Consider the following 26,691-nt stretch of genomic DNA (forward strand, 5'->3'; position numbering starts at 1 on the left):
GTGTCAAAAGTTCAACCAACTAACCCGCCAACTTATATTCTGAAAGACTCCAAAGGAGAAGTGTTGAAAGGTGGGTTTTATCAAGAAGAACTAAGTAAAACTAAGTTTTCAGATATTTACTTAGTTCAAAAAGTTATAAGGAGAAAGGGGGACAGGCTATTAGTGCGGTGGCTGGGTTTTGACAAGTCACATGATAGTTGGATTAGCCAGAGTGAGTTAGTGTGAAGTAAGATATGAAATTTACCAAACAAAAAAATTCTTTTAGTGTTGTTAATCTAGATAAGGTTATTAGAGTCAACGATAAAAATAAATCATCCAGCAAAAAGCATGGTGTTCTCCTTCCAAATACTATCAGGTGCATTATTTGTGGACCATCAAACTGTGGAAAAACTAATTTGATGTTAAATCTTCTTTTCTCACCAAGTGGATTGTATTTTAAAAATGTATACATTTTTTCTAAATCCTTATATCAGCCTAAATACAAATTTCTTGAGTGTGTTATGAAACAAATTGAAGAAATTGGGTTTTACATGTTTTCAGATAATGATGAAGTTTTGCATCCTTCTGAAATCATTCCTAATTCAATAATGATATTTGATGATGTTGCATGTGAAAAACAGCAAAATATTAAAAATTACTTTTCAATGGGGAGACATAACAATATTGATACGTTTTATATTTGCCAAACATACAGCTATGTACCAAAACAATTGGTTAGGGATAATGCTAATTTTATTGTTTTATTCAAACAAGACAATAGAAACTTACAACATATTTATCATGACCATGTTAACACTGATATGACTTTTGGAACTTTTAAAGAAATGTGTTTAAAAGTGTGGAGTAGTGGGAAAAATTCATTTGTAGTGATAGACAAAGACAGAGAAATGGGTAAAGGTCGCTATCGAAATGGATTAGACGTTTTTATCAAAGTTTGATAACAGTGGTGGGGAGAAGATATAACTCTCTACCATGTTATATTTTAACCATTACCAGTACATATGTTGACAGCAAACAATGGCTGAACAATTTTATGATGATTGGGTTAAAGATAAAACAAAGGAAGAAATGGTTAAGGAGATTAGTGAACTTAGAAGGAATATTAAATTAAAACATCAAGCGCTACAGCGCCAATTAACCGATAATAGTGAATTACTGGAAAAGCAGTGGAAACCTGTTGCTGAACCTTTGATTAAACTACTAGAGGAACAGGAAGAAAGTAAATCAGAGAAGGAGAAATTGAATAATCGCAAGAGAAAACCTACTGAAAATTTTGAAGAAGCAACCCCAGTTAAACATTTTATACGCGCACCCGATCAAGGAGTGAAACGTAAACAAAAGATTAATCTGCCTACGCGAGAGGATTATGAAAGTGACTATGAATATGATGATGGAAATGAAGGTCTACCACCTTCCAAACGTTCAGCAATCCCTAGTACCACATTTGATACGAATGAAATGGAGTATGAAAATCAAGGAGACGATGAACAAAGTATTGAAGAAATGCAACATGAGCCAGTGGTTTATGAAACAACAAGTACAGGTGAGGCTCTTTTAAAAACACCAAAAGGAAGACACTATGCTAAGGAATTTGTTGAACATACTTTCACAGGCAATATAGCTAAAGATTATTTTCTCAAATTAATTAGAGGGGGTAAACCTATTGACCACAACTATGGTGTTCGTGTAGAGGGAAATGACTGGATGATTGGTGATAAAAAAGTTGAAATTGATGAAAATGACATTATAATAAATGGTGTGAGGTATTTAGGAACAAGAGGGCTTTATGAGCTGATATTTATGAATTCACCAAACCAATACATTTATACTGAAGAAGATTTAAAAAGTTATGCTGGTATTTTAAAAGATACTAATGTTTATCGAGTGAATTATTCAGCACTTGGTAGACAAAGGTCTAACAGGGGTCATAAGTATTTGCATATAATTGCTCCAATATTAAATGAATGGGATAATAATGGTGCAAGTGGTAGTGGTGTTTTAAAAACTACTCCAAAAAGTAGAAAAAATAAATTACCACAGCAAGATTATGTTATTAAAGCAAATCCAATGACAACATATCCTGATCTGCTTGCTCCACAATCAGATTCACACGGAGTTACATTAGGCAATGGAAAGCCGGAATATATTTACTTTGATGATCCAAATGAGCTTGTTGACCGTCTGCGCCTCCTATATGGATCACAAGAAGCAGGAAATAATGGACATAAAAATGAAATAAATTCTATTATTGAGGAATTGTTGGAATTGGAAAACAATGGTGTTATTAATGTTTAATTTTCAATAAATAACCAAATAATTGTAATTAAACTGATTGTTTTATTATCTCTACCCTCATTTCAGTTCTGAACTTCATGATGAGTGTTGATAAATTTGGACGCTACTCGAGCTCTGGTAATGCTCAAATTGCACAAGGTCAAAAGGGTCCTAAAGGTGATGGTTTTAATCTTACAGATGATGGTGATTATGATATCCAACTCAAAAGGATTTGTAATGTTGGAACACCAACAGAGATTGGGGATGCTGTAAATCTTTTTACACTTAATACATCTGTTGGAAATTGTTTATTGGTGAATGAAAAGAAAGAGTATGATGCGAAAGGGTTTAGAGTAAGCAATTTGGATGTACCAATTAGTGATGGTGATGCTGTTAATAAATTATATTTTACTTCTAATTCACCGGTAAAACTGCTTGACAGTTACTCTTTTCACCAATTCAGAGTGCAAGATATAAGCTTTCCTATAGCGGATGGTGATGCAGTAAACTACAGAACTTTAAAGGAAAATGCTTTACTTGTCGATAAAAGTGTGTTTAATGCAAAGAATTTAAATATTTGTAATGTAAAAGATCCAAAACTGTCACATGATGCTGTAAATCTTCGTTATTTACAAGTTAATACTCTAGCCTTAAAAGAAAATAAAGAATATGATGCTAAGGGAAATGTTATAAAAAACATAGGTTTTCCTAAAGCAAAAGGAGATGCAATAAGCTATTCATTTATTGCTGATGTATTGGCTGAAATGTCTTTTGCGATTCATAATAATTTGAAAAAGAAAAACAAACCAAAGCTTACTAAAGAGGAATGGAAAAAAAGAGTAAATAAATCGTTGCATACTTGTGATTGGAGCGATTTGTTTGGAGTGAGTGAAAACGCTTTGGTGCAACCAAAAGCTAATACGCCTGCACCAGTGATAATAAATAAAGACAAATCAGGAGCTGAAAATCATTAATAAATATGATGTTCTCCCGACCTGGTCGCATCAGTTATCCAAGAGGCTCCGGCCTGATCAGTAGTAATACAAGCGCAGCTGGGAACATTTTAAACCGTGCTATAGACATCTTACCAACGGAACTGCATTTGCCAGGCTATCCTATCAGGACTGTGGTCCTGGAACGGATTTAAAGACTCGATTGGCTCGTGGTGATCCAGGTATCAACAAATTAGACTCAGCCTGTAAACTGCATGATATTGCATATTCCAAATTTTCTGATAGTAAAAACAGATCTATTGCTGACAAACAGTTAGCTGAGCAGGCTTGGGAACGAGTGAAAGCTTCTGATTCAAGTTTCGGTGAAAAGGCAGCAGCTTGGACTATTACAAATATAATGAAAGCTAAAAATAAACTTGGTGCTGGTAGAAAAAAACAGGTAAAGAAAAAGAGAAGATGTAAATGCAAAAATAAGAAAAATACAAGAAAAGCTAATGCAACTAAAAGAAAAGGTAAAGGCTTATATCTAAGACCCTATAAAGGATCAGGATGTGCAAAGAAAAAAAAAAGATCGTCTACTTAACAAAGGAGATAAATAGTATTCCTAACAGACCACTTAGTAACAAGGATATTTTAAAGTGGGTTTCACGTTTAAATATACCTAATTTTAGAGGAGTGTTTATGCGGGATTTACTGCCTCATAATATAAGTGAAAAGGAAACTGGAATTGTTAATTTGGATGACAACAATGGAAAGGGGACACATTGGGTGTGTTATACAAAAAATGGTTTCAGAGTCCAATATTTTGACAGCTTTGGAAATCTCAAACCACCAGTTGAACTTCAACGCTACTTTAACAGTGGACCTTACCACACTGAGGTTAGATATAATTATTTTCCTATACAAAAGGAGGATGAAGTGAACTGTGGTCATTTGTGTTTAGACTTTCTAGCCAGTCATACATAATGATTTGCATAAAAGGGAGTTCATCACGTATTAGGTATACGCTGTTTCCACCATTTGATTTATCAACATCAAATGAATGGGAAATGGGGTTCCATGATTTGTTGACCTATAATTCAATACCCAACGTGGAGGAGAATGAAAATAATAAATTATATTTTTCAAATGGAGATGTGATTAGCCTTCCTACAGGATCATATGAAATTGAAAGTATAAATGAGTTTATTAATAAGCAAATAGAAAGGCAGCAACTTGACATTAAATTTAAACTTGTTGCTAACAATAACACTTTAAAATGTGAAATATTCTGTGACAAGGGAATAGACTTCACAAAAAAAGGAACATTAGGGTCTCTCCTTGGATTTAGCGACAAAATCATGGTTGAGCCAAATAAATGGACTGAATCACCCAATCAAGTTTCCATTAACAAAGTAGATGTCATACGGATCACTTGTAATATTGTAAGAGGATCTTATATTGACGGTGTTGAAGGACATGTATTACATGAGTTTTATCCAACTGTAGCACCGGGGTTTAAAATTGTTGAGAAACCAAATACAATAACTTATCTTCCAATAAACAAACAAAATAGTTTGGAAGAGTTTTTAATTGCTTTAGAAGATCAAAACGGGGAGTTAGTTAATCTGAGAGGGGAAAATATAAATATACGTATAGTTATAAGAGAAAAGCAGCGCAGATAAAAAATGGGATTAGTCTTTTTTAGGAATTATAATCAAAAAAGAGAACCATTTATACATAAATATCCCAGCATTCAACATACAGTCATTGAGGAAAGAGCAGCCCTGCCATCCACATCCAACTTTACAGTGCGTAGTAACAATAAGTTTATCAAAACTTTATCCCCTGAAAATTTATTATTTTTGCAAAATATTGGGATATTCAAGAAGAAATGAATCGAATATTAAATATAAATTCTGAATCAAGCTTTGACAACAGTGTCATTGACTTTCAATTCCATTCTCACAATCCTTATTCATCAAACACTTTTGGAAACAGTGATGAAATAAGAATACCAATTCACCAGCAAGATGTATATACGTTACCAAGTGAGAGTTATATTTTAATTGAGGGAACTTTGAAAAAACAGGATGGAAATGATGATACTACAACTAATCTTATAAATAATGCAATCGCATTTCTATTCGAAGAAATAAGATATGAGCTATGTGGAACAGAAATAGATCGAGTAAAAAATGTTGGAATAACTACTACAATGAAAAATATACTTACATCACGTCCTGGAGATGTTCACTGGATGGGGAACGCTGGCTGGACATTACCTAAGATTGATGTACTTGAAGATAAAACCAACTTTTCATTTTGTGTACCACTCAAGCTGTTGCTTGGTTTTGCTGAAGATTTTAAAGAGATTTTGCTAAATGTGAAACAAGAACTAGTATTGTTAAGATCTTCATCAGACAAAAATGCAATATTGCAAGCTGCAGCATCTTTACAAACTGTTAAATTTGTAATAACCAAACTTATCTGGAAAATGCCTTATGTGAAAATTGATGATGAAATTAAACTATCACTTCTAAAACTAGTGGAAAAAGATCAACCTTTAAGAATTGCCTTTAGGAGGTGGCAAATGCATGAGTACCCTGTGCTACCTCAAACCACTTCTCAAACATGGACTGTTAAGACACTATCAGTTATTGAGAAACCTAGATATGTTATTGTAGGTTTCCAAACTGAACGTAAAGAAAAAAATAATAAAAATGCATCACATTTTGATTTTTGTGATTTAAATAACATAAGGCTTTATTTAAATGGAATATACTACCCATATGATCCATTGAATGGAAACAAAGCTTTGTTATATGAGTACTATGCAAAGTTTCAATCTTCTTTCTATGCAGGAAGTGATGATCAACCATGTATAAGCAAAAAAGACTTCATTGAGAGTTCACCATTATTTGTATGTGATTGTTCTAAACAATCTGAAACTTTAAAAAGTGGCACAATTGATGTACGTCTTGAAATTGAAACTACAAAAGCAGTTCCTGCAAATACTGCTGCATATTGTTTGATTATAAGTGATGGATTAGTGTATTACTCTCCATTGTCTGGAACTGTCAAAAAGGTTATGTAAATAGTTTATTATATAAATAAATCTTGTTTTAAAAATATGTTGTTATATGTTAACCTTATACCATTATAATAAAGGAAATTAAAAACACAAATTAATATCATATATACAAGTTTATTTACATATTTCACTGACATAATTTAAAATGCCCATAAGCTAAGGTGTTAATACCATCATCTAAAATATGTCTTTTGTCATCATTTGCATTCATTGCAATTTTATTGATAGTAATAGTGCTAATTCTATGATCTTTTGACCGAAACAGAGTTTGTTTCTTACAAATATTCAAGTCTCTATTAAACAAACATTTTTTAAAATCATCAAATTTGATGGCTTTTTCCACAACCTTTTTGTTAACACCTTTAGCTTTTTTCCTAACAACCTGTTCAAATATTTCATAACAGTAAAGCTTTGGACGCAAACCTACATACTCAATAATTATTTTGCCAGAACATTCATCCTTAAATTTACCTAGCACTTTCTTGTTACTAGCTGAAAAGCATGGATGATTCTTAAAAAAATTAGAAGTATCAAAATACTGTTTTAGTTCAGGGCTATTCATGTCTACATATATATCATTAGTGATAATTTCATAAAAAAGTGAATCTGTGTCAGAATACAAGAGTTTAACATTTGAACCAAAAAACCGTTTTATGATTTGGTAGTGAAAATCGTACATATGAAGTTTACTCAGCTCTAGCACTGTAAACCCAATATAAATGGGTTTATTAAAAACAATACTTTCTTTTGAACAAGAGACAGCAGCTAAGGATTCACTGTAAATAGTTCTATTCAAAAATGTAGGCTTACAAACTAATTTATCCAAACGTTTTTGTGATGTCACCAGTTCAAGAGACATTCTTTTACGTATATTTTCAATACTCTTACCAAACATTGCATTGTTCATTTTTTTATACAAGTCTTCCTCAAAAGGGTTTTTAGCTAATGTTCTTTTTGCAGTATTCCAATCTATGTAGGGTTTAAGCCAAGGGCTTTGATTGAATTTTAAGACTCTATGGACTTTTGTTACTTTCAAGCCTAGTTGAATAGTCTGTTTAAGGTTTAAATAATGGGTAACGTATCTTTCCTTATTTTCTAAAGTAGTTAACAGTTTGGTTTGCTTAGAATTTGGTGGTGGTTTATTTTCAGGAAAAAGTGGTAAGTCATTATGTGAATCATGGAGATAAATTGGATATTCAACATCAACTTCCAAAACAAAACCAACAGAAGAGTCATCAGGAATATCATCTACTCTAAAAGATGCTATGTCTTGTTTGTTCATCCATTCAAATGAATTTAGTGGCATAGATTTACTCATGGCTAGGCCATAGAGGTTATTGGCATCAAAATACATTAGATAAGAACTTTCTACTTTTGGATCATAAAACTCTTTCATATATTTATTGTTAGCACGAGCATATCTTTTAGAGCAGGATGTGATTCCACCTCTTACACCTTTTTCAATAAACAAATACATGTCATAGTTTGTAAACAGTTCTAATTCTACTTTTGTGTATTTTAACATAGCATCAAATGTTAAACCTGGCAAAGAAAAGTAATGAGCACAATCCAATCCATAATTTTCAACACAAATTGATCGAAAGTTCTCAAATGTATCACAAAGTAGTAGTACATCTACTTTAAGATAGAGATCACTATAGCTTCCTAAGTCCCTACATTTAAAATGTGACCAGACTGTTTTTGCATGCTGATATTCATTTTCATCAATCGGTTCTAGTTGATAAGGGTACGAATCATTTTCTGGATCAACCATCGTTGGATCTCCCAAACCCTTGTAAAAGAAGGATTTGTCTGGCAATTGTTTGTCATTTAGTTTTTCCCAGCTATCCGTATACTGGTATGGGTACACTCCCTTACGAGTGACCAGAGGTAAATCAGATTCATGAAAAAACTTTTTAGTATGGGAAAAGTTTTCTTTTGGCAAGTTATTAGCCAACTCACTTAATGATCGATCCATAAAACGATAAGTATCCACAAATCTTTAAGTAATGCCTGATTGAGTATATTTGGAAAATGTAACATATTTTTCCTTTGAATTAGGTATTACACCGACTCTGTAATTATCACACCCTAATTCTCTTATTACAAAATGGTTGTCATAGTTAGAACTTCCATGCATAAATACTGGTAAAAATTTCTGAGATTGTCTCTTAAGATTACATTGTGAACACAGCACATTCCTAAATCGTCCACTAAAGTGGCAGTGATCACGAACTGGACAGTTAATTAATGTAAATTCACAGTCACACAGTTCACAGTTTGAGGCATTTTTAAACCGTTGTTTCTCATCATTTGTTAAAGGCAACATAGGGACATTTAATTGGGTTAAATCACCAATTAAATTAGCCAGAGTTTTCATGTAATGCATAAATTTTGCTGGAGCATCTAACCCTCGATAAATGTATGGTTCTTTAGGCAAATAGTTAGCTATATAAGAAGGCAGAGAATCATCATAAGCAACATACACCCCAAAGCTCATTGGTTCATGAACATTATTAACATAGGTCTTATCAGAAACTTTTTTGTTTGTTTTTAATAACAAACATTCAAAATCAGCATAACAAACAATTGGCAGTTTAAATAAATAGTGATGATTTTTGAACTTCAAAATGTTTGACGGGTCAGATTGATTATTTACTGAAGGTTTGGATGGCATTACTACTCTTGCTGGGGTCTGTTTGGAACAGTCAGTTAAATGGGCAGTTAGATTTACTTTCCTCTTAGGACCTTGGTAATGTTTAAAACATCGTTTACAGATAGACAATTTTCCAGTGTTGGTAGTTAATTGTTTCCTTATTAATCTACTCAAATCTTTAATATAACAGTAATGGTTAACACCATTTTTTGAGATAAAAAGCAAGTCAAAATGGTTAGGTTTTTCTTCATTGGTTATTCTTAAAGGATAGACTATGTTCTGTTGATTTAAACCATAAACGTTAACACTGGTTCCGGGATTTTGTTTTTCAAATTTACTTATTTGTTTGATTGGTGTGGGAAAGGAAATTCCTGTGAAGTTGAATTTGTGTCTATGTTCTAAAGTTTTAGCAGTTATTCTACAATCATTTGTGTATTTTACTAGGAGAGACCATTCAAAACAGTTCATATCCCGATGGTTCTTAGGATTGATGACGGCTTTCTTTAATGCGATTTCCTTTGGTAGAGGAATATAGGTGCTTCCTCGCAATGGTCTATACCTGCTAAATCTCAGAAGCAATCCATCAACAGTTGACAGCGTCCACCCCGATCCCTTCCCTTCGTATTCATGTTCTTCATAACACAGCTTACTAAACATTTTTCTCAAAATTGAGTTTATTGAAGAGCTTTCCAGCACAGCCTTGTTTTTGGTTTTAAATGTTCTTAGTTGAATTTCATCTGACACTGGTTTAATATAAGTACATTCACTAACTATATTGAACTTTAAAGCCCCATAGTCACTTAAAAGGTTTTCAATAATACTTTTAATTTTTGATTCCACAGAAATTAACAAAAAACACAAGTCCTTATTTTCCTCATCACCGTTTTTAAGATAAAATGTTTTCAAGTTCCCGCTGAATGCATTTCTTAATTCAACAAATTCATTAAATGGTCCAGAACACGACCGGTAAAATCTAGAATGTGTTCGAGCAACACTTTCATCGTCCGTTTCCATCTCCCCTTCCGAGCTTACCTCCATCCTGTGGATTAACAAAACTATTTAGAATGGTTTCTCCTCTACAATTGTGTAACTAACACCACTATTTATAAGTTATTTGTAATAAGCTAACTATCTAATAACGTACTACGCCTACAAACAATTGCTTGTTAATTAGTTTTCCTATCCAGCTTAACCTCCTCACACTCTACTCCAGGCGTTTCTTTTATTGCTCTTCCTACATCATACAAAACATTCCTAATCTTTTTGAAAATGTGAGTTTTTGGCTCTGTCAAAAAAACAGCTTTAGTTGATACTTTAGTCCAAAACTTGCTTGTTGGACATTTCTTAAGATCTTTAGTGTCGGTTAGCTCTATTTTAATCATGTAACGACCCTCCTCACCGGGTGTAATAAGTTTCTTCCTCAATCTTTTCTTTTGAGTTTGAAATGTTTGTCTAATGTTAGAGGATTTTTTTGTGGACTTTACAACAAACAACCTATCAAACTTGTCTGAGTTATCTGATTCGGATCCAGAATCAGAAGCCTCGGAATGTTCATCACCCGATGATGCTTCAGATGACTCAGATGGAGATGGTGAACGATTTCTTTTCCTCTTAAGGGAAACCTTAACACTGGGCTCATGGGTTCTTTTTGGAACTGAAGGTTTATCATTATCATCATCTTCAATCAAGCTAACCTCAGGCTCTGGTAAACCACAATTAAAAACAGCCAAAGCATCTTCCACTGTACTACTCAAAAAATTGCTGGTTTCAATTGAGAAGAACCTATCACTGAAATTTTTTTTCTTTAGCAAAGGTTTGACGCATTTAATTAGATCTTTAGATGAGATTTCCTTAGCCAAGAGTCTTGGGAGTTTTTCTTGTGATAGATCATTAGGGAAAAATTCAAATAGTTTTGAATGTAAATGTTGAGATATTTGAGTTAGCAGCAATTGGAGATTCGCAAGTTCGGGATGAGAATAGAATCGTTCAGAGTCTCTTAATTTTGGAATTATATTCAGCCATCGTTCTACTGAATTTAATCCAAGAGTAATTCGATTTTGTACTATTTGTAGTAAACTGATCATGCCCACTGCAGATTTTACACCGCCCTCTTCAACTGACTGTTTAGATGGTGTCTGAGAATTCATGACTGCAAATATGTAAAAAAAATGTTAAAATTTTTAAACTTGCAATAGCATTTCATGAAACAGTAATATTTGATTTTGAGCTTTGGGTTTTAAAGTTAAATGTAGTTTACATTCTCACAACTAACCCACTAAAAATCTATTGAATTACTAACACAAGAAACCTGTCTATCCAGAAATCTTATTTTACAATTAGCTTATGAAACTTTTTCTTATATTTTTTAAATATCTGCAATATTTTAATTTGATATTTTGAAGCTATGCCTTCTTGTTTTGGCCGTGTTGGAGCCATTACTGTAAATAAGTAAAATTACTAATGTTATTATTATTACACAAGTAATATAGTAATAATATTAAACTGTTAATAAAATGTATTGTTAAATAAAAATTAAATTTCCCATCCTAGACTTCTGCTACATTACAGATTGCAATCTATCGTCCAGTAGAACCAAAACCTCCTGCACCCCTTTCTGTTTCATCTATACAAACTAGTTCATACACCTGCGGATAGCAAATCTTTTCGCAAATTAATTGCGCGATTCTGTCTCCCCTTTCTACCATATAATCCTCATCTGAATGATTGCACAGTATAACCCCTATGTTACCAGCGAAATCCGCATCAATCACTCCGCCTGCCACATCAATACATTCTTTTAACGCGAGACCAGATCTCGGTGCAATTCTGCCATAACAATTGGCAGGGAGTGTAACTGCTAGATCTAACAACACACAAGCTCTCCCATTTGCAGGAATAGTAACCCTAATTGGTGATCTTAGGTCTAAGCCTGCTGCTTTGTTTGTGTGTCTATACGGGATGAAAGCGAGCTCGGACAGCTTTAGAAACCCAATTGAATTCATTCTGAAATTAAGAATAAGATACAATTGTAAACGTTGGCATGTTTAAACCTATTAATAGTTTATGGTATTTTAAACTGAATTTTTAATAATTTAACTATGCACATACCTGATTAATTGAGAGTTTAGAAGTCTGGGAGATGAAAGTGGTTAAAGAGTAAGGCTGGAGGTTGAGCGAAGGCCGGAGGTTGAGCGAAGGCTGGAGGTTGAGCGAAGGCTGGAGGTTGAGCGAAGGCTGGAGGTTGAGCGAAGGTCGGAGGTTGAGCAAATTTACACACGCAGATTCCTGAAACCATAACAGTAAATTAGTAAGCTGGAATCAGTAATATATAATAGTTTAGTTTATATTCAAACCAACTGAGATGGTTCAAACCTTTATTAAGCGTAAATTAATTAAGCTCAAGTATTGAATTTGAAATGCAGCAAAAATAAAATAGATATTTATGTTGCAGGGATGGTGAGATACAAAAATTATTGTTATTAAGATATTTTGGCCTAGTCATGTTACATGGTAGTCAATTGTAAAACTAAAGCTAGTAACTATTGTATTTTATCAGGGTTACAGTTTATAACACAATAAACAAGTTAAATAAAAACATTAATATGTGTGTTAAAATCCAATAAGCATATAATTTTAATGGCATTATAGTTTTGATATTAAATTAATATAAGTGTTAAAATGTGTGTGCTAAAAACAGAAACATAATGGAATAGTTAACAAACAAAAATTAAGTTTACGTAAAAATAATTACTTAAACATTACAAACTTACTTAAAGTTTTACGGTGTAGAGCGTATGGACGTAGTGGAGTAGCGCTGAGCAACAAGATGGTGTAGGATGGTAGATGGTGTACTAAGCCGGAACTAAGCAGCAAGATGTTCAAACTGGAATCAACCAATATTATTAGATCACTATTACTTTGCATTTAAAAATATAAGTTTATTACTAACTAAGAAAATAAAGAAGCTAATCATGTTTCACATATTTAAACTCTGTGTTTACTAAGTTACAAAAATAATGAAACAAATGTTATTCCATAGTAAAAACACATATTAGCATTTTAGAAATATTCATTTAATAATTTAAAAGAATTTTCAGTACAAAACTATCCTACACTAAAACGTTTAGTAAACAACTTAGCTAACCTAACAAACCAATATTGTGCTTTTGCAAAGTTAGTTTAAGAATTATTTTTCAATAAGCAATCAAACAATAATTAATATCAAACAACTAGTAAACACTTGGCAAGTTAAGTTATTCTTACAGAATAAAATTAAAAAAGTTTGATTAAAAATTAACCAACTTTTCAAATGTTATTTTGACTTTGAGTTATAAAATAATTAAACCAACATTAAAGTTTTAAGTTAAAAATATGTTAAAGTATTTTAGTTTAACAATAAGTCTTAATAAACTTACATGGTTTGGAGCTTGAAGGCGTAGTGAGGGTTGACGAACTGGAGCAACTGAGTGTTCAAGCTGAATGCTCCATCGTTTTAGCCATTATTTATAGTAACACTCGTGCGTCACTAAATGATTGCTTATGTGATCAGAGTACAAATTACATCAGCAAAAGGCTGATGTGAGCAGAGTACAAGTTGCATCAGAAAAGCTGATGTGGGCAGAGTACAAGTTGTATCAACATAGTCACTGAAGTAATATAGTTAAATACGCAGAAAATAAACAAAAATAATTTGGAAAAAGTATTAAGGTACTATGATATAGTAGGAAACATTTGAAACAAAACTCAAACAAATTAACTAATTTTTAAAACAAAAATATTGAAGAAAAGATTTAGAAAAATTCTGAAACAGTTATCCGGCTGGCAGAATGTAGTAGGAATATAGTTACAATAATATCGAACTGTATAAATCGATTTTCGAAATTAATATCGATATATCAAATCGAACTAAATATCGATATATCGAATCGAACTAAATACCGATATATCGAAGTTAACAGATGTTTTTACTGTTTTGGGTATCAGGGCAACAGAATGCTGTAGCAATCTTTAGCTATCAGCGGCGCGCTGACCTCCAGGTCACCATGTTTGATTACCAATCACTCATTAGCGCATTTGCGAACTTCTGTACTTCCGTGGAAAATTTTATTGCACAGTGGACTGTAAACACCACGTGCGTCCTTTACAACATGCTCGTGATTATCACTCATTTGCGTCAGCCGAAATTGTGATAGATTGGGTACATTACTTGTTGTCTCTATTCAATCAAGTTGTGGTTTTGTGTTAGCTTCAGTGAGCACCTCCTTTCACTAACTTGGTGAGTAAAACACAATTTAAGAATTAGAATCATTTTGAAACTTAAATATTTTTTGAAACTTTAACTTTTTTGAAACTTATACTTAAATTTAATTTTGTTTTTACCAATAAATTCTTTAATCGCTTATATCTTGGAAACGGTAAGAGATAGAGCAAAAATAAGAAAATTTTTAAGAAATTCCATAAAGAAGGTTTTCATATATGAGCCATATACTGATATAACTTCCATTCCTCTGGGACGTGTTTAGGCTGGACTTAACTATTGACCTTTGCCCAATGCTTAATATATACGTTATTATTTGACCTATCGAGTTGAAATTTGGTATGTAGGACGGTTAGAGCCTCTAGTTTGTTTTAGTGCAAACAAAATTCGGAATGGTTGATAAGCTTGCACACTACACACGATCATGTGAATTTTTAAAAGTTGCCTTGCGTTTGGTTATTTACTAACCGATTTATATGAAATTTTGTACATATGTTAAGGACATAAAATACAGTTGACTCGCATGCAAGGATTTGAAAAAAAAATCATAAATGTAGGACTTGGGCTTAACTATTTACCTTCACCTTACAATTAATATCTCCATAACCATTTGAGATATAGAGTTGAAATTTGGTATGTAGGATAGTTGCAGTCTCTAGTTAGGATAAATGTAAAAAAATTCTGCAACGCTACACTACTTAAACCTCATCAGCGGAGCTCTTGCCTCCCAGCTTCAACCAGCACTCGCCTTTTGAAACAAAAAGCTCGGTTCCAGAAGAGACAGTGTTTTTCCAAAAATCAAGTTCCAGAACAGACATTTACTCTCTACTATAATGTGTCTTCGAATCATTGTTGTATCTTTGTTTATCGCTTTTGCCATAGTTTTTCATACAACCGATTTATTTTTGTTACCATGGATATTGAAAACTGCATTTATGTTAATTCAATCAATGCACGCAGTAATTTCAACGAAACATACTTTAATAAAAATATACCTATATAAGTAACTTCTTTGTATAAACAAGTGGATCTGTCATCTCCTAAGAAGATTGTTCAACCCGGAAGACATGGGATCTGACCTCTCAACGTTCAAGAGTAAGAGATTGTCACGTCACGTCAAATATTTGGATATACATGGCTACGTTGTACTATTTGATTGAGTAAGTACACGTCTATGGAGTGTTAATATAAGAGCAATAGCCTACATATAAATAGAATGTAATTGTTCAATTAATGTTAATAGGACTAAATCTAAAGCAATACAAATCGCTCGAAATGTATAGAGTAATTTGTAGTTTTAAATACAAACTTAGCACACAACATCTACAGAAGGAAGTAAAACGTTAGGAAGCAATACATTATTTTGAGACTTTGAAGTTGGACGACAAAGATATCAATTTGGTAAATTTGATGCGTAATAATAACGTAATCTATTTGATTAGTAATATCAATAAGGTCGTAACACTATGTGTTGGGCATCACCCTACACTAGATCCAAACATCTACAGTATCTAGAAAACAAAACAAGGATAGACATATTAGACGATAAGTTATTCCTAGATATTGGATACTTAAGTCCCTCCATTATGATTATGTTGATTAAATTAAATCAAATATTTTGTTATCCAATTTGTAAACTCAAATCTCTCTGGATTTTGAAATTTGGATTACTTTACCACGTTGTATTGTCATCAGATTTCATGTTAAATATAAATGTTAATTATAAATGTAAACTGTGACTTCTAAAGGAAATATTGTTGAAAAAGATTACTAAATTTAAATGCTAAAATAAACGTCAGAAATTAAAATAAAATATGATTTGTCTCAGATTTAACGCAGGAGTGGGATTGGACTAGAGACTGGAGGAGACAGTATACACGTACGGTATATTATGTTATTTTCTCTAAATTATCATTATGAATTTTAAGCCGCTCCTCGAGTCGAGTCACAGCTTGTCAGAGAATTGGATTTGTGTGATACCACTACACACCAATGAATGGACACAGCAATGTTATCCATACTCTCATATGGATGTATTAATTCACTTACATCCCTGCGAGAGGCAAATGCAATTACTTACATTTTATGTATTTTAGTAAAAAAAAACTTCTTATGAGTTTAATAAATATAATAGTAAAAAGTTAAGTAGCTTTTAAAATTTATATAAACGATAGCAGAAGTTTGTTTAAATTGTATAACTTGTATAAAACAGAGCTCTCACAATGCAAAATATTGCTTTGTTTACATTGGGCCTGCAATAGTTCAGGGGTTTACCACCCGATGGCATTGGGGTATATCTCTGGCGGCTAGTTTAGGAATTAGCTACCCTTACAAATTACCATCTAAAGATTGATGTGGTCAATAAGGATTCAATTAATATGCATTAGCTTAAAACTGACAGAAACGAAGATATATATATTTATAGAAATATGAAATGAAACATTTTCTCAATTTGAGTAAACCCTAATACACTTTTATTATTTCATGTTTGTGTACGTATGTTGAGAGTTGCTAAGAATATTCACACCAAAACTGCAGCATCGATGGAAGTGTTGAAAACTTCTCTAATGATGTAAATTTGAAAGCAACACATTTCTGAACTGAACCTTAGGTGAGTTACATTAACTTTAATCCTCAATTTTATTACAGATAATACTGATATAATTATTGTATTAAATGAATTAACATTCACACAACTTTCAGAAGTCAAATTTTACCTCCTTCCATAACCATTCATGCGTAGCCTAAAAATACAATATTGAATGTTATCACAGCCAATAGACCATTGGACTATGCCATAATAGTCTGTGATGTTTTATATATTTACAGCATTTATATTAAGTTTACATTAGACCTGCATTTCAGCAGTTAAAATTGTAACAATTGTGTTTCATATTTTAATAATGCTATTTTCAAACGCCTTCCAGTAAGCATGTTAATAACACTTGAGTTGCTTTTCTATGGTAAATTTAAACTTTACAACACATATTTAACACGACAAATGCAACAAAATGTTTAATAGTGGTGATACGATTGGCGTTTCATGAACAAACAGAACAGGCAAACAATCACAAATTTTACAATTAGAACTACTGACAGGTTCTGTAAATAAATGATTTTCCCAAGATGGCTTTGTAATCGGACATTGCAGTTCTATTGAATGATCCTCAATTTCAACGGAAACACCTAAATGAACCAGAGAAGAAATATTTCTTGAGCCATCACAGTCACTAGGTGGGTCGACAATTGGGCCTGTACAGTGTAGCCTACATACAACGGATTGTTGGGAATGAAATGAGAGGTTTGCCAAACTATACATGGTGTGTATAGCGTCTAAAGAAAGCTTCTTTCAAGAACTTTGAAAATCCTAGAACCTTATGAAAAATTCAAGTTGAACCTTAATTTGTATTCGAAAAATGAAATATATGCGTTTCAATATAGTATCGAGGTATTGTTTTAGTCTAGCACAAAACAAATAGCATACTCTTGGAATAAAATTCGCATTATCAAATTAAATTGAATCAAACCGACAACCTAATATCAGCCTGAGAGTGTACTGCTGTCCATAATTTGATTTGTGTTATTTTAACTGCAGTACTTTTTAACCTAGCCAATTCAGGAAAACATTTTGGAACTATAACTTCTTGTCAATGTCATCACCATAGTATAGAAAACTCAAGAGAAAATAATATAATTTGTACTGTGCTCTCTGAATTTGTATTCGTTTCAGTATATAAAAAGTAATTATTCCAATGAAAACTTCACATTTGTTTTCTAATTGACAATTAAAAACCAGCAACGTAAGTATTTCCGTCCATTATTTTCATTATTTTGTAATACAATAAGTGAATTACAACATCTTCTTGATCTAATCACAAGATGCGTTTAAAACTAAAGACATTGTCATCACGACTTTAAGGAAAATTTTTTGTAAAGAGATTAATACAAATGTGAAATAAGGAGGTGGATTTGGAATAAATTGAGAGGCAAAACATACACACACCTACGCGGTACCATGATAACTGCACACTTGTGAACAAATATAGAAAAGTAAAATATTCTTTACTGGTGAGGACCTAGTGCTCAAGAGAGTATATATGAGGGTTCTCCTATCTTGCCTGAATTTAACATGTAATTATTATAAGTAGACTTTCGGTCAATTGTGTCTTATTTACGCTGGGGGCATTTTTTATGCAATAACTAAAAGAATAAAGAATGCGTAGAAGGGGAAGTGGTTCAATCCTCTTAAGGTTTGTTGTGGCATTTAGTCAAATTTTACCATTTTTTTATTTTGAAGTTGAGTAAGACTAGTTGAGTATTAGGCCAGTTGCTAGTAAATTTTCGAAATATCTGATCCATCAGACAAAAAGCTGGATAAAATTAAGTTATTTATTGAATAGTTTAAACGCTTAGATATGTTGCGAAATTAACGGAAAAAATATTTCCCTACTAATTTGTTTAATTCGCTCTGAATATCTTTAGGTGAGGGATGATATCGTGGCAAAGCGCGGGGCTTTAGTCCGCAAGGTCCCAGGTTCAAATCCTTCCAATAACTAATGGGATTTTGCTATGTAATAGAGCCATGACCATCATGGCCTAGCATAAATTAATAGGTGGAACTTTTCGGGTTCCAAAAGAAATCTAAGTTGCCTAACAGCATTGAGGAAACTAAATTAATGTGTTACGAACCTCAAATCCCAAACCTACAATTTCTTATCTGGCTCTGAAAAATCAACTTCGAATCAACCTCGAATTCAACAAATCAGAAATCATTAAAATCGATCCAGCCGGTCTCGAGTTACAAACTGTTGAACTAAAACGACTTTGTTTTATTTATATATATTATATAATATATTAGGGTATATAATAGTTTAGTTATATAATATTAGTAGGATAAGTCACAGAGTGTTTATATAACACTAAATTAACTCTCAGACTCATTAATAGGGCAGTTTCTCTCAGAACTATTTACAAAGAAAAGGCCACTCTGGCGCAGTACATGTCTGATTTTGGGTGGTTGATTATAGTGCTGGCGCAGTACGGGCCTGCTACCTGGACTCTCTGGCGCAATACGGGCGCCCCGCTTTTATTCTCTAGGTAACTCAACACTATTTTCATTTGGGGAGCCCAGCACAAGTGGACCGAGTCGTAGGCCTGCAACAATTTAGCCCGAGTGTTCACCACCACTGAAATAAGTTTGCGTTTACGCGGCGTAACTACAGAAAAGAACTAAGAAGGATAAAACGGCAGAACGCCAAGGCGGCCATATTTACCTATTAGTGCACGTCTGATTTAATTAAAAATAATTCATTCATAACGATATTACAGTTTTATTTCTATCCCTAATACAGTTTATATTCCTCAGTAGCTACTGTACATATGCCTGTAGGTTCTACAAACGTAATAAGAATATGGTCAAGTTTGGTATCATTTTACTTATTTATTCATGGACTTTTTGCTCGTACAGATAAAAATGTAAAATTCCGCCCCGCACAAAAAAGTTAATAAGTGCAGTGGGGGTGCGACTGGGTGACTAATTAAGGAAACAGCTGCTCAAGAAGTGAGCGAGCAAGGGACGGTCCCGGCAAGGTCGCAGGTAGTCAAGGGTCCAGACGCCAAGTTAGTGTATACAGAGAATAGATCTCGTAGTCGACTGAGTCCTCCGTCTTCTCGTCCAATGGAGGGGTATTGAATCTTGGACCTTGCCCCTTTGAATATGCTATTGTTTAAGTCCAATTGTTTGTGCGCCTCCTCCGGCGTGACAAAACAATAAAACAAAATGTCTCTTCTGACATAACAATCTACTTTAAATTTCAGCACATTTATTGTCCTTACTTAGGCTATAATAACCAACAAGGCCCAGTGCCCAACCTTACTAACCTCCGGAAGGTGGACCGGGAATAACAACAGTTCGTGCACGAACTAGGCAATTTCACTCACGCGTCCTCTGGTAGCTCGGATGCCGCCCTTCGCCCAGTCTCCAAAGAACTCAGTATAAAAAGCCCAAGCGGAGGGCACTTCGCGATAATACCGACTTCGGCGCTCTAGGAGTCTTATGTAGGCTTTAATTACCAGTCCATCAATACAATCCTCATTGCACAATGCAACCAGCTCCCGACTACCAATTTTTATTATATGCCTTAAGGTAGCCATGCTGAGTTCCACAGGGTATGACGTGAAGCAAGAGTGGGGGAATTAGGATACCATGCACAAGCCAAGTGCTACAAAGCAAAAGCGGAACCTGCAAACAAGAGAAATCAATCAATTAACATAAAATAGTGATAAAACTATGCTACGCACCAACTGAAAGGAAAATGTAACTTCTATGATTCGTCAACAACTGTGTAGTTTTATTTATAGGTTAGTGTCCAATCTGACGCTCCTGGAGTGCCTTTAAATCTTAAACATGAGCAGTTTGCTTTTACCTGGAACCAGACAATTGAATCTCATACATGTTGTAGCCAACTTTATGGTTAATAACAAATGGCCCTTCATATTTTGGCGACAATTTGCGTCAACCGCATATTATGCTTCCCGGCGTCGCAGATTATAATACCTAGCTTGAGACGAAAATAGGTTTCGCATGTTTCTTTGTGTTGCTTGGTATAGAGCCCTAAAGTTACACCAGAGCGAACAGGTGCGAACGAGCAGTAAAGCTTAAGTCCCACGGAGCGTTGAGCGGCGCGCACGGCCACGCCTCTGTCGTGGGACAGGGTAAGCGCGTGGTGCTACGCGCCAAAGTGGTCCGTTCCCATCAAAAACAAATAGTTTAAATAGTTTTCGGTAACATCATTGGGTAGGAGACCCAAGAAAAGTCACTCCCAGACTAAACGTGACGTCACGAAACCAGACAAACAAACAGCTGGTATAAAATCCATGTCCGTGATCGGAATCGTACCCCCCCAAGGGCTTGACAAGTAATTTATCAAAGTCTTGTAGATACGAACTAATTATGTTATTAATTTTAATTCAAACAAGTAGAAACGGAAAGGTCTCCCCCGGCAAGGCATCCCCTATGTACACACTGGAATAGTCCCCCCCCTGAAACGCTACCCCTAGCGCGCGCGCGTACAGATTGGCCAATGGTTAAAGGGTCGTTTCTAACATACAAATTGACCAAAGGACCTAATGAGCAGTGACAAAAAAATGGTGAGGAGCTTACATCAGTGATGTCCCGTTTGGGGGAGGAGCTTGTCCATTCAAGTCAAGTGTTTGTCAACATATAGCAACAATAGCATATATTGTTATTTTTGTATTATTTAAATAGGAAATAAATCTGACAGTTTTAAGGAAATGTTACCGAGCCATAACAACTGATGTTTTTCCATTTGTATTGTGTTCTGTTTTTTGCTAGTATACTGTGAGTAGATGGCTTATTATGAACACAGGTTACAACTTACAAGTCTTTTGTTTACTTTTTCCTTGTTATTTTGTTCAACCACATGGTTATTTAGCAACCCATAAGCCCAATGTTAAAAATTTCGATTTTCTACTCAATTTTTTACGTAATTAGATTTGTCTAATTGTTGGCAGTTAAACAACTGTTTAAGTGTATTATTGATATGTGTATTAAATAAGTACACATATTATATAATAATTTGCTCGTCTTATGGATTTTGGGTTGCCTCATCTGCCACCTCAAGAAGTCAGCACAAGCTTCATTGAGGACTTGATGTCAACCCTCCCAACTGATCCAAGACTTGAAAGGTTTGCTGACTACTTGCTTGAAACGTATGTTGCAAAAAATTCATTGTATCCTCCTCAAACTTGGGCTTCATTTTCTTCAGATCCGGCCACTACAAACCCTTGTGAATCGTTCCATTCACATTTCGAAAAAAATTATCACGCTCATCTAGATATTTACACATTCACTAGGCAACTATTAAGTACGCAGACGTTTGTTTACATCAAGATGCAATCTACAGCAGAGCGGCCTCCAACTGCGGGGAGAAAGACTTGCCGGGACAGAATTGTCACAATTGCTGAGGCAAAGCAAAAGTATACCAACAAGGAAATAACACGTGGTCAGTTTTTAGAGCGTGTTATTTGGTTAAAGGTAATAATATTTTAGGGTTTGTACATATCTTTTCCTACAGTCACCCGACAAAGTTGGCTTCCTTGTACTGTTTATAGTACAGAAAGCTGCTAATTGCTGCATATTTATACTTTGCCGTACGGTTTATACTTTGTCGTACGGTTTATACTTTGCCGCACATCAGGATTCCAACGAAACAACACAAAACAGCGTGGTTCTATTATGCACGTAATCCGTGTACGCTTGGAAATAGGTTGGCAACACTTAAAGATATTAATACTATGAGCAGCTGATTGACTATTATAACTACGATTTAACCTGTCATTTCGTGTTTATAGTTTCGGTATTTCTGAACTTTCTGGACTTTACTTTTAAACGTTTTTAAAACATTCCTACGATTTTAATAAACAATAAAATACCTTTAAAGCATTTTTTAGGCTTGGAAACCACTTCAAATTACAAAAACATGCGGAACTATATTCTCAAAACGCGGAGCACATTTCTTGCCGAGGAAAAATAGCGGAGTGATACGGACCGCGGGTACTACTTTCTCTAGGGCACCATTTGTGTTGCCAGCTGAACCTAAAAACGTAATGTATAGTGTTTGAAAGACTAATTATTTATACGAGAGGTCGTCCAGTGGTCGAAACTCGACCAAAAATATGTAATGTACTCACTTCTGTATTTTCACCCCACACTGTAAATAAAACATGTGATTGGAGTTTCTTCCATTTGTTTTGATTTCCTGTTTATATTTCGTTGTTATTTCGTCACCAGCATGGCAACGCATAAGATCCATGTTATTTTTTTCAAATCTTTAAACTCATTTTTTGTGCTTATCTTTGAGCCTATTTAAATTTATAAAGGGATTCTGCACGCCTACAGGAAAATAGCTTTCTAACGGTATGCGTAGATTTTCCCTACGATGCACACGAGCTGAGAAAAAAGGTTTTAAAGAAACATGCTTGCCTATTAATATATAGATAGATGCTTTATAGTGACTGTAGGAAAAATATAATGTGTAACACGAGTGAAAAAGGCCTTTGCTGCACACGAGAGCAATGTTTACGCACGAGCCGCACGTGCCACTTAACCACTAGTTACACAAATAACTATTTCGTACGTGTACTTATTTTTTTGTGGTATAACAGAAACTAATTATTTTTCTTGTTTTTTTTTTAATTTTAAATTATGATAAATATACTTTTATGGTTTATACAATTCCATTGCGGAGGATTTTAATGCACTGTACAAGTTTTTGCATAAATAAGTAAATATGAATTTTTAACGTCAAGTATTGACCTTCAAATTTTTAAGTATTTGTATGCATCGGGAAAACGTGGAATTGCCCTTGAATTGTATTTTTATTTAGATTATTTGGATTTTCGTTATTGCTTTATATTTAAATAAATTATAGTTTGTATATATTTCCAGTAGGCCTAGTATGCATATTCTTATTTATATTTTAGAGTTTGTACATATCTTTTTGTGTATTCTTGTTTTTTTTTTGTGGTTGACTATTTTTTGTTCTTTTACATGTATATTATTACCAATAAACTATTTTAGAGTTTGTACATATCTTTTTGTGTATTCTTGTTTTTTTTGTGGTTGAAAATTTTTTTCTTTTACATTTATATTATTACCAATAAACTTTTTTAAATAGTTGAAAATTTGTATGTAAATACTTATTGATATTTGTATAAACATGGTTTGTGGTTGTATTTTTTTTAATTTGTAACAAATATATAACTTTGATAAATGCAGTGTGGAGTTATTATTTTCTTTTAACGGTAACTGATAAAACGTATTTTCTTACGGTATTTTCTTTAAACGTAGCTGACTGAAAAAGTAATGACTGAATAAGTATTTAATAACATACTAGGTGAACCCGTGCGAATTCGCACGAATTAGGATATTATAGCAACGTCGCTAGAAGTTGCGTCGTTGTATCGACGTCGGCCTTGAGCTCGATCGTTGGCTTGTGCATTCTAAGTTCTTTTTGCTATTCAATGGAGTATTTTGGAGAACGAGCTCATCATACTGAAAACTTGCGTGTATAGATTAATATCAACTAAATGTTGAGTCAAAATGTGCATGAGTTCAGTGCTGCAAGAGCCATTAGCTTTGTTAAGCATTCTTTCTTGAAGAGCGGTTTCGACATCGTATATATTTTGGCATATGTGGGATGCTCCCCTTCTGACGGTTGAAAGGTGCCAATTGAGTGATAAATCGTGTCGTGCACCTTATACATGAAAGGCCCTAAACTGCTATGTTCTTCAATTTTAGCTCGATTGCTGACCATTGCGAGTGCAGAGTTGTACAATCTAATGTTCTCTTTTTAGTTTCTGCTCAAATTATTTCCTCCATTTAGTAGGCTCTGGATATAATAGCTTTCTCGGTATGGTGGTAGATTCACCTTTTCTTTATGGCAGCAGGATGAAAATCCTTCGACTCGTCCTCTTTGTTCTTCTTTAAAATGTAGCACACTACATTTCTAACATTTTAATGCCATCTCGCCAAGTGAATGCTGCTGAGTTCTTGTATTAGTCAGTGTAATTTTGTAAGTACCGGTACACGTTGCCACTAACTGTTCCACCTCCTCGGCTGGGTTCCTTACGTTTTGCATTGCTTGCCTTATTTTGACCATGATGTATGAGTAGGCTACCCAGCTCTTGCGGGGACCAATCAGAGAGCAGCATTTCATCCCCACCCCTCCCCCTAGGCCACGCCCCCTTTTGCCCCACGTGGTCTAACCTCTGGTGTCCCACGTGGTCTAACCTCGTTTTTGTTTTCGCGCCAAACATCTAACCTCACTTTACGTATTGCATACGTAGGTTCCCGCCAAACGAAAAAAAACTTCACCTTCCCGCCAAGTAACATAACCTCACATTTATTTTCGCGCCAAACGAAAAAAATCACCTTCCCGCCAAGTAACATAACCTCACTTTTGTTTTCGCGCCAAACGAAAAAAAAATCACCTTCCCGCCAAGTAACATAACCTCACTTTTGTTTTTGCGCCAAACGAAAAAAATCACCTTCCCGCCAAGTAACATAACCTCACTTTCGCGCCAAACGAAAAAAATCACCTTCCCGCCAAGTGACTTTCGCGCTAAACGAAAAAAACCTTATTTCTTCTCCGCCGATTCCCGCCAAACAACGTAACCTCACCTTCCCACCAAGCTTCACTTTACGTATTGCGTAGGTTCCCGCCAACTTATGTAACCTCCGTAATGATCAACTCTTGCCAAATGAAATAGCCTCCACTGAGTTATATGTCCTGAATAATTACACAGATTGTTTGATTTAAAATATGTTTTAATGCCGCTACATCTACGATTTATATTTACATTCTTATAAAAATATTTACAAACACTAAACTTCTTCTTCTTCTTCTTCTTCTTCATCATCACGGTTCTGTAACAAAACAAGGAAGTGTTAATGGTGTGTATCCTGGTTGCTGATTGGTTGTAATAAGCTTGTACCTGATTGGTCATAAATAGGTGATCTATTGTGTGATTGGCCAATTTTAGCTATTTAAACTTTTCAGTACTTATTTTCTTTCACTTTGCTCTTGGCAATTGAACGTGTTGGACGTGTGCTCTTGTGTTTGATGTTTTGAGGTTATGTTTGCAAGTTATTTCTAGTGTTAAATGTTAGTCTGATTATTTATGGTACATCAGTGGTAAGTGAACTTTGTTTCTTTAGTGTAACGTATTGCGCAATCGGTGTGCTATATTTAGCTTTGTGTGCGCGCAGCTTTGTACCCACCACATCTTGTGTCTCTGTGTTGTAGTGTGCAATCGGTGTGCTATATTTAGCTGTGTGCGCGCGCAGACTGTGCCCCCTCTAGATCTTGTGTCCCTTTTACTTTGCTCTAGGCATTTGACGACGATGGATGTTAGTATGGCTGATAACGTATCTGATGAAGTAGTTGAACCCGTAAAAGTAGTTGAGCCTGTTAATTTGATTAGTACTGATCAAACTTATGTAAATAAATTTAGATTGTATGGGAGTAAAACTGTATTTAAATTCACCAATCCGCCTCCAGAGACTAATGAGATTGATTGGTTGAGACAGGGGTTTGCACAAATTGTAAATAGTATGAAAGAACAAGCTTTTGAAAATGATCAACTTGGGTTTACTTTGGAGAGTCTCAACTTGAAATCAAAAGCACCAGGCTATGTAAATTTTCGTCCGGCTACTGAAATTGATGAAAACGTTTTGTGGCAAATCTTTGGCGGTATTGTGCAATCAAACTCTGAATCCATAAAATCTACCGACACCTTTAAAGTGGAATGCACTAGAATTAACCTTCCTGTAGGTTCTGGAAGGGTAAGACCAGGGTTTTACAATACGTTTGACGAGGAATGCAAGGCAAGACGGGGAATTGTTGTCATTAATAATAAAGATAAATTGTGTCTTCCCCGTGCAATTGTAGTGGCT

At 34.3% G+C, this 26,691-nt stretch overlaps 1 protein-coding gene across 1 annotated transcript; it reads right to left on the reverse strand.

Annotated features, from left to right (window-relative positions):
• Nucleotides 1-9,953: 9,953 nt before the first annotated feature.
• Nucleotides 9,954-11,958, reverse strand: LOC129005250 (uncharacterized). Its single transcript, XM_054434091.1, has 3 exons — nucleotides 11,706-11,958; nucleotides 10,441-10,658; nucleotides 9,954-9,995 (listed from the first exon to the last, which is right to left on the reverse strand). Exons 1-3 carry the CDS (start codon nucleotides 11,956-11,958, stop codon nucleotides 9,954-9,956), a joined length of 513 nt encoding a protein of 170 aa, XP_054290066.1.
• Nucleotides 11,959-26,691: the final 14,733 nt, after the last annotated feature.

The sequence above is a fragment of the Macrosteles quadrilineatus genome, unplaced genomic scaffold (assembly GCF_028750875.1).
Source record: "Macrosteles quadrilineatus isolate MER2022 unplaced genomic scaffold, UCM_ALF_1.0 Scaffold_18__1_contigs__length_3160703, whole genome shotgun sequence".
NCBI classification, from domain to species: Eukaryota; Metazoa; Arthropoda; class Insecta; order Hemiptera; family Cicadellidae; genus Macrosteles; species Macrosteles quadrilineatus.

Excerpts from the sequence above, each read along its gene's own strand:
- LOC129005250 (XM_054434091.1), bottom strand. The coding sequence starts at position 11,958 with ATGAATTCAATTGGGTTTCTAAAGCTGTCCGAGCTCGCTTTCATCCCG. Across the intron at positions 10,659-11,705 it reads GATTGATGCGGATTTCGCTG|AGCCTGAGGTTAGCTTGATT; the intron begins GTAACATAGGGG and ends GTGGTTTACCAG. Across the intron at positions 9,996-10,440 it reads AGTTTGATAGGTTGTTTGTT|GATGGAGGTAAGCTCGGAAG; the intron begins GTAAAGTCCACA and ends GTTAATCCACAG.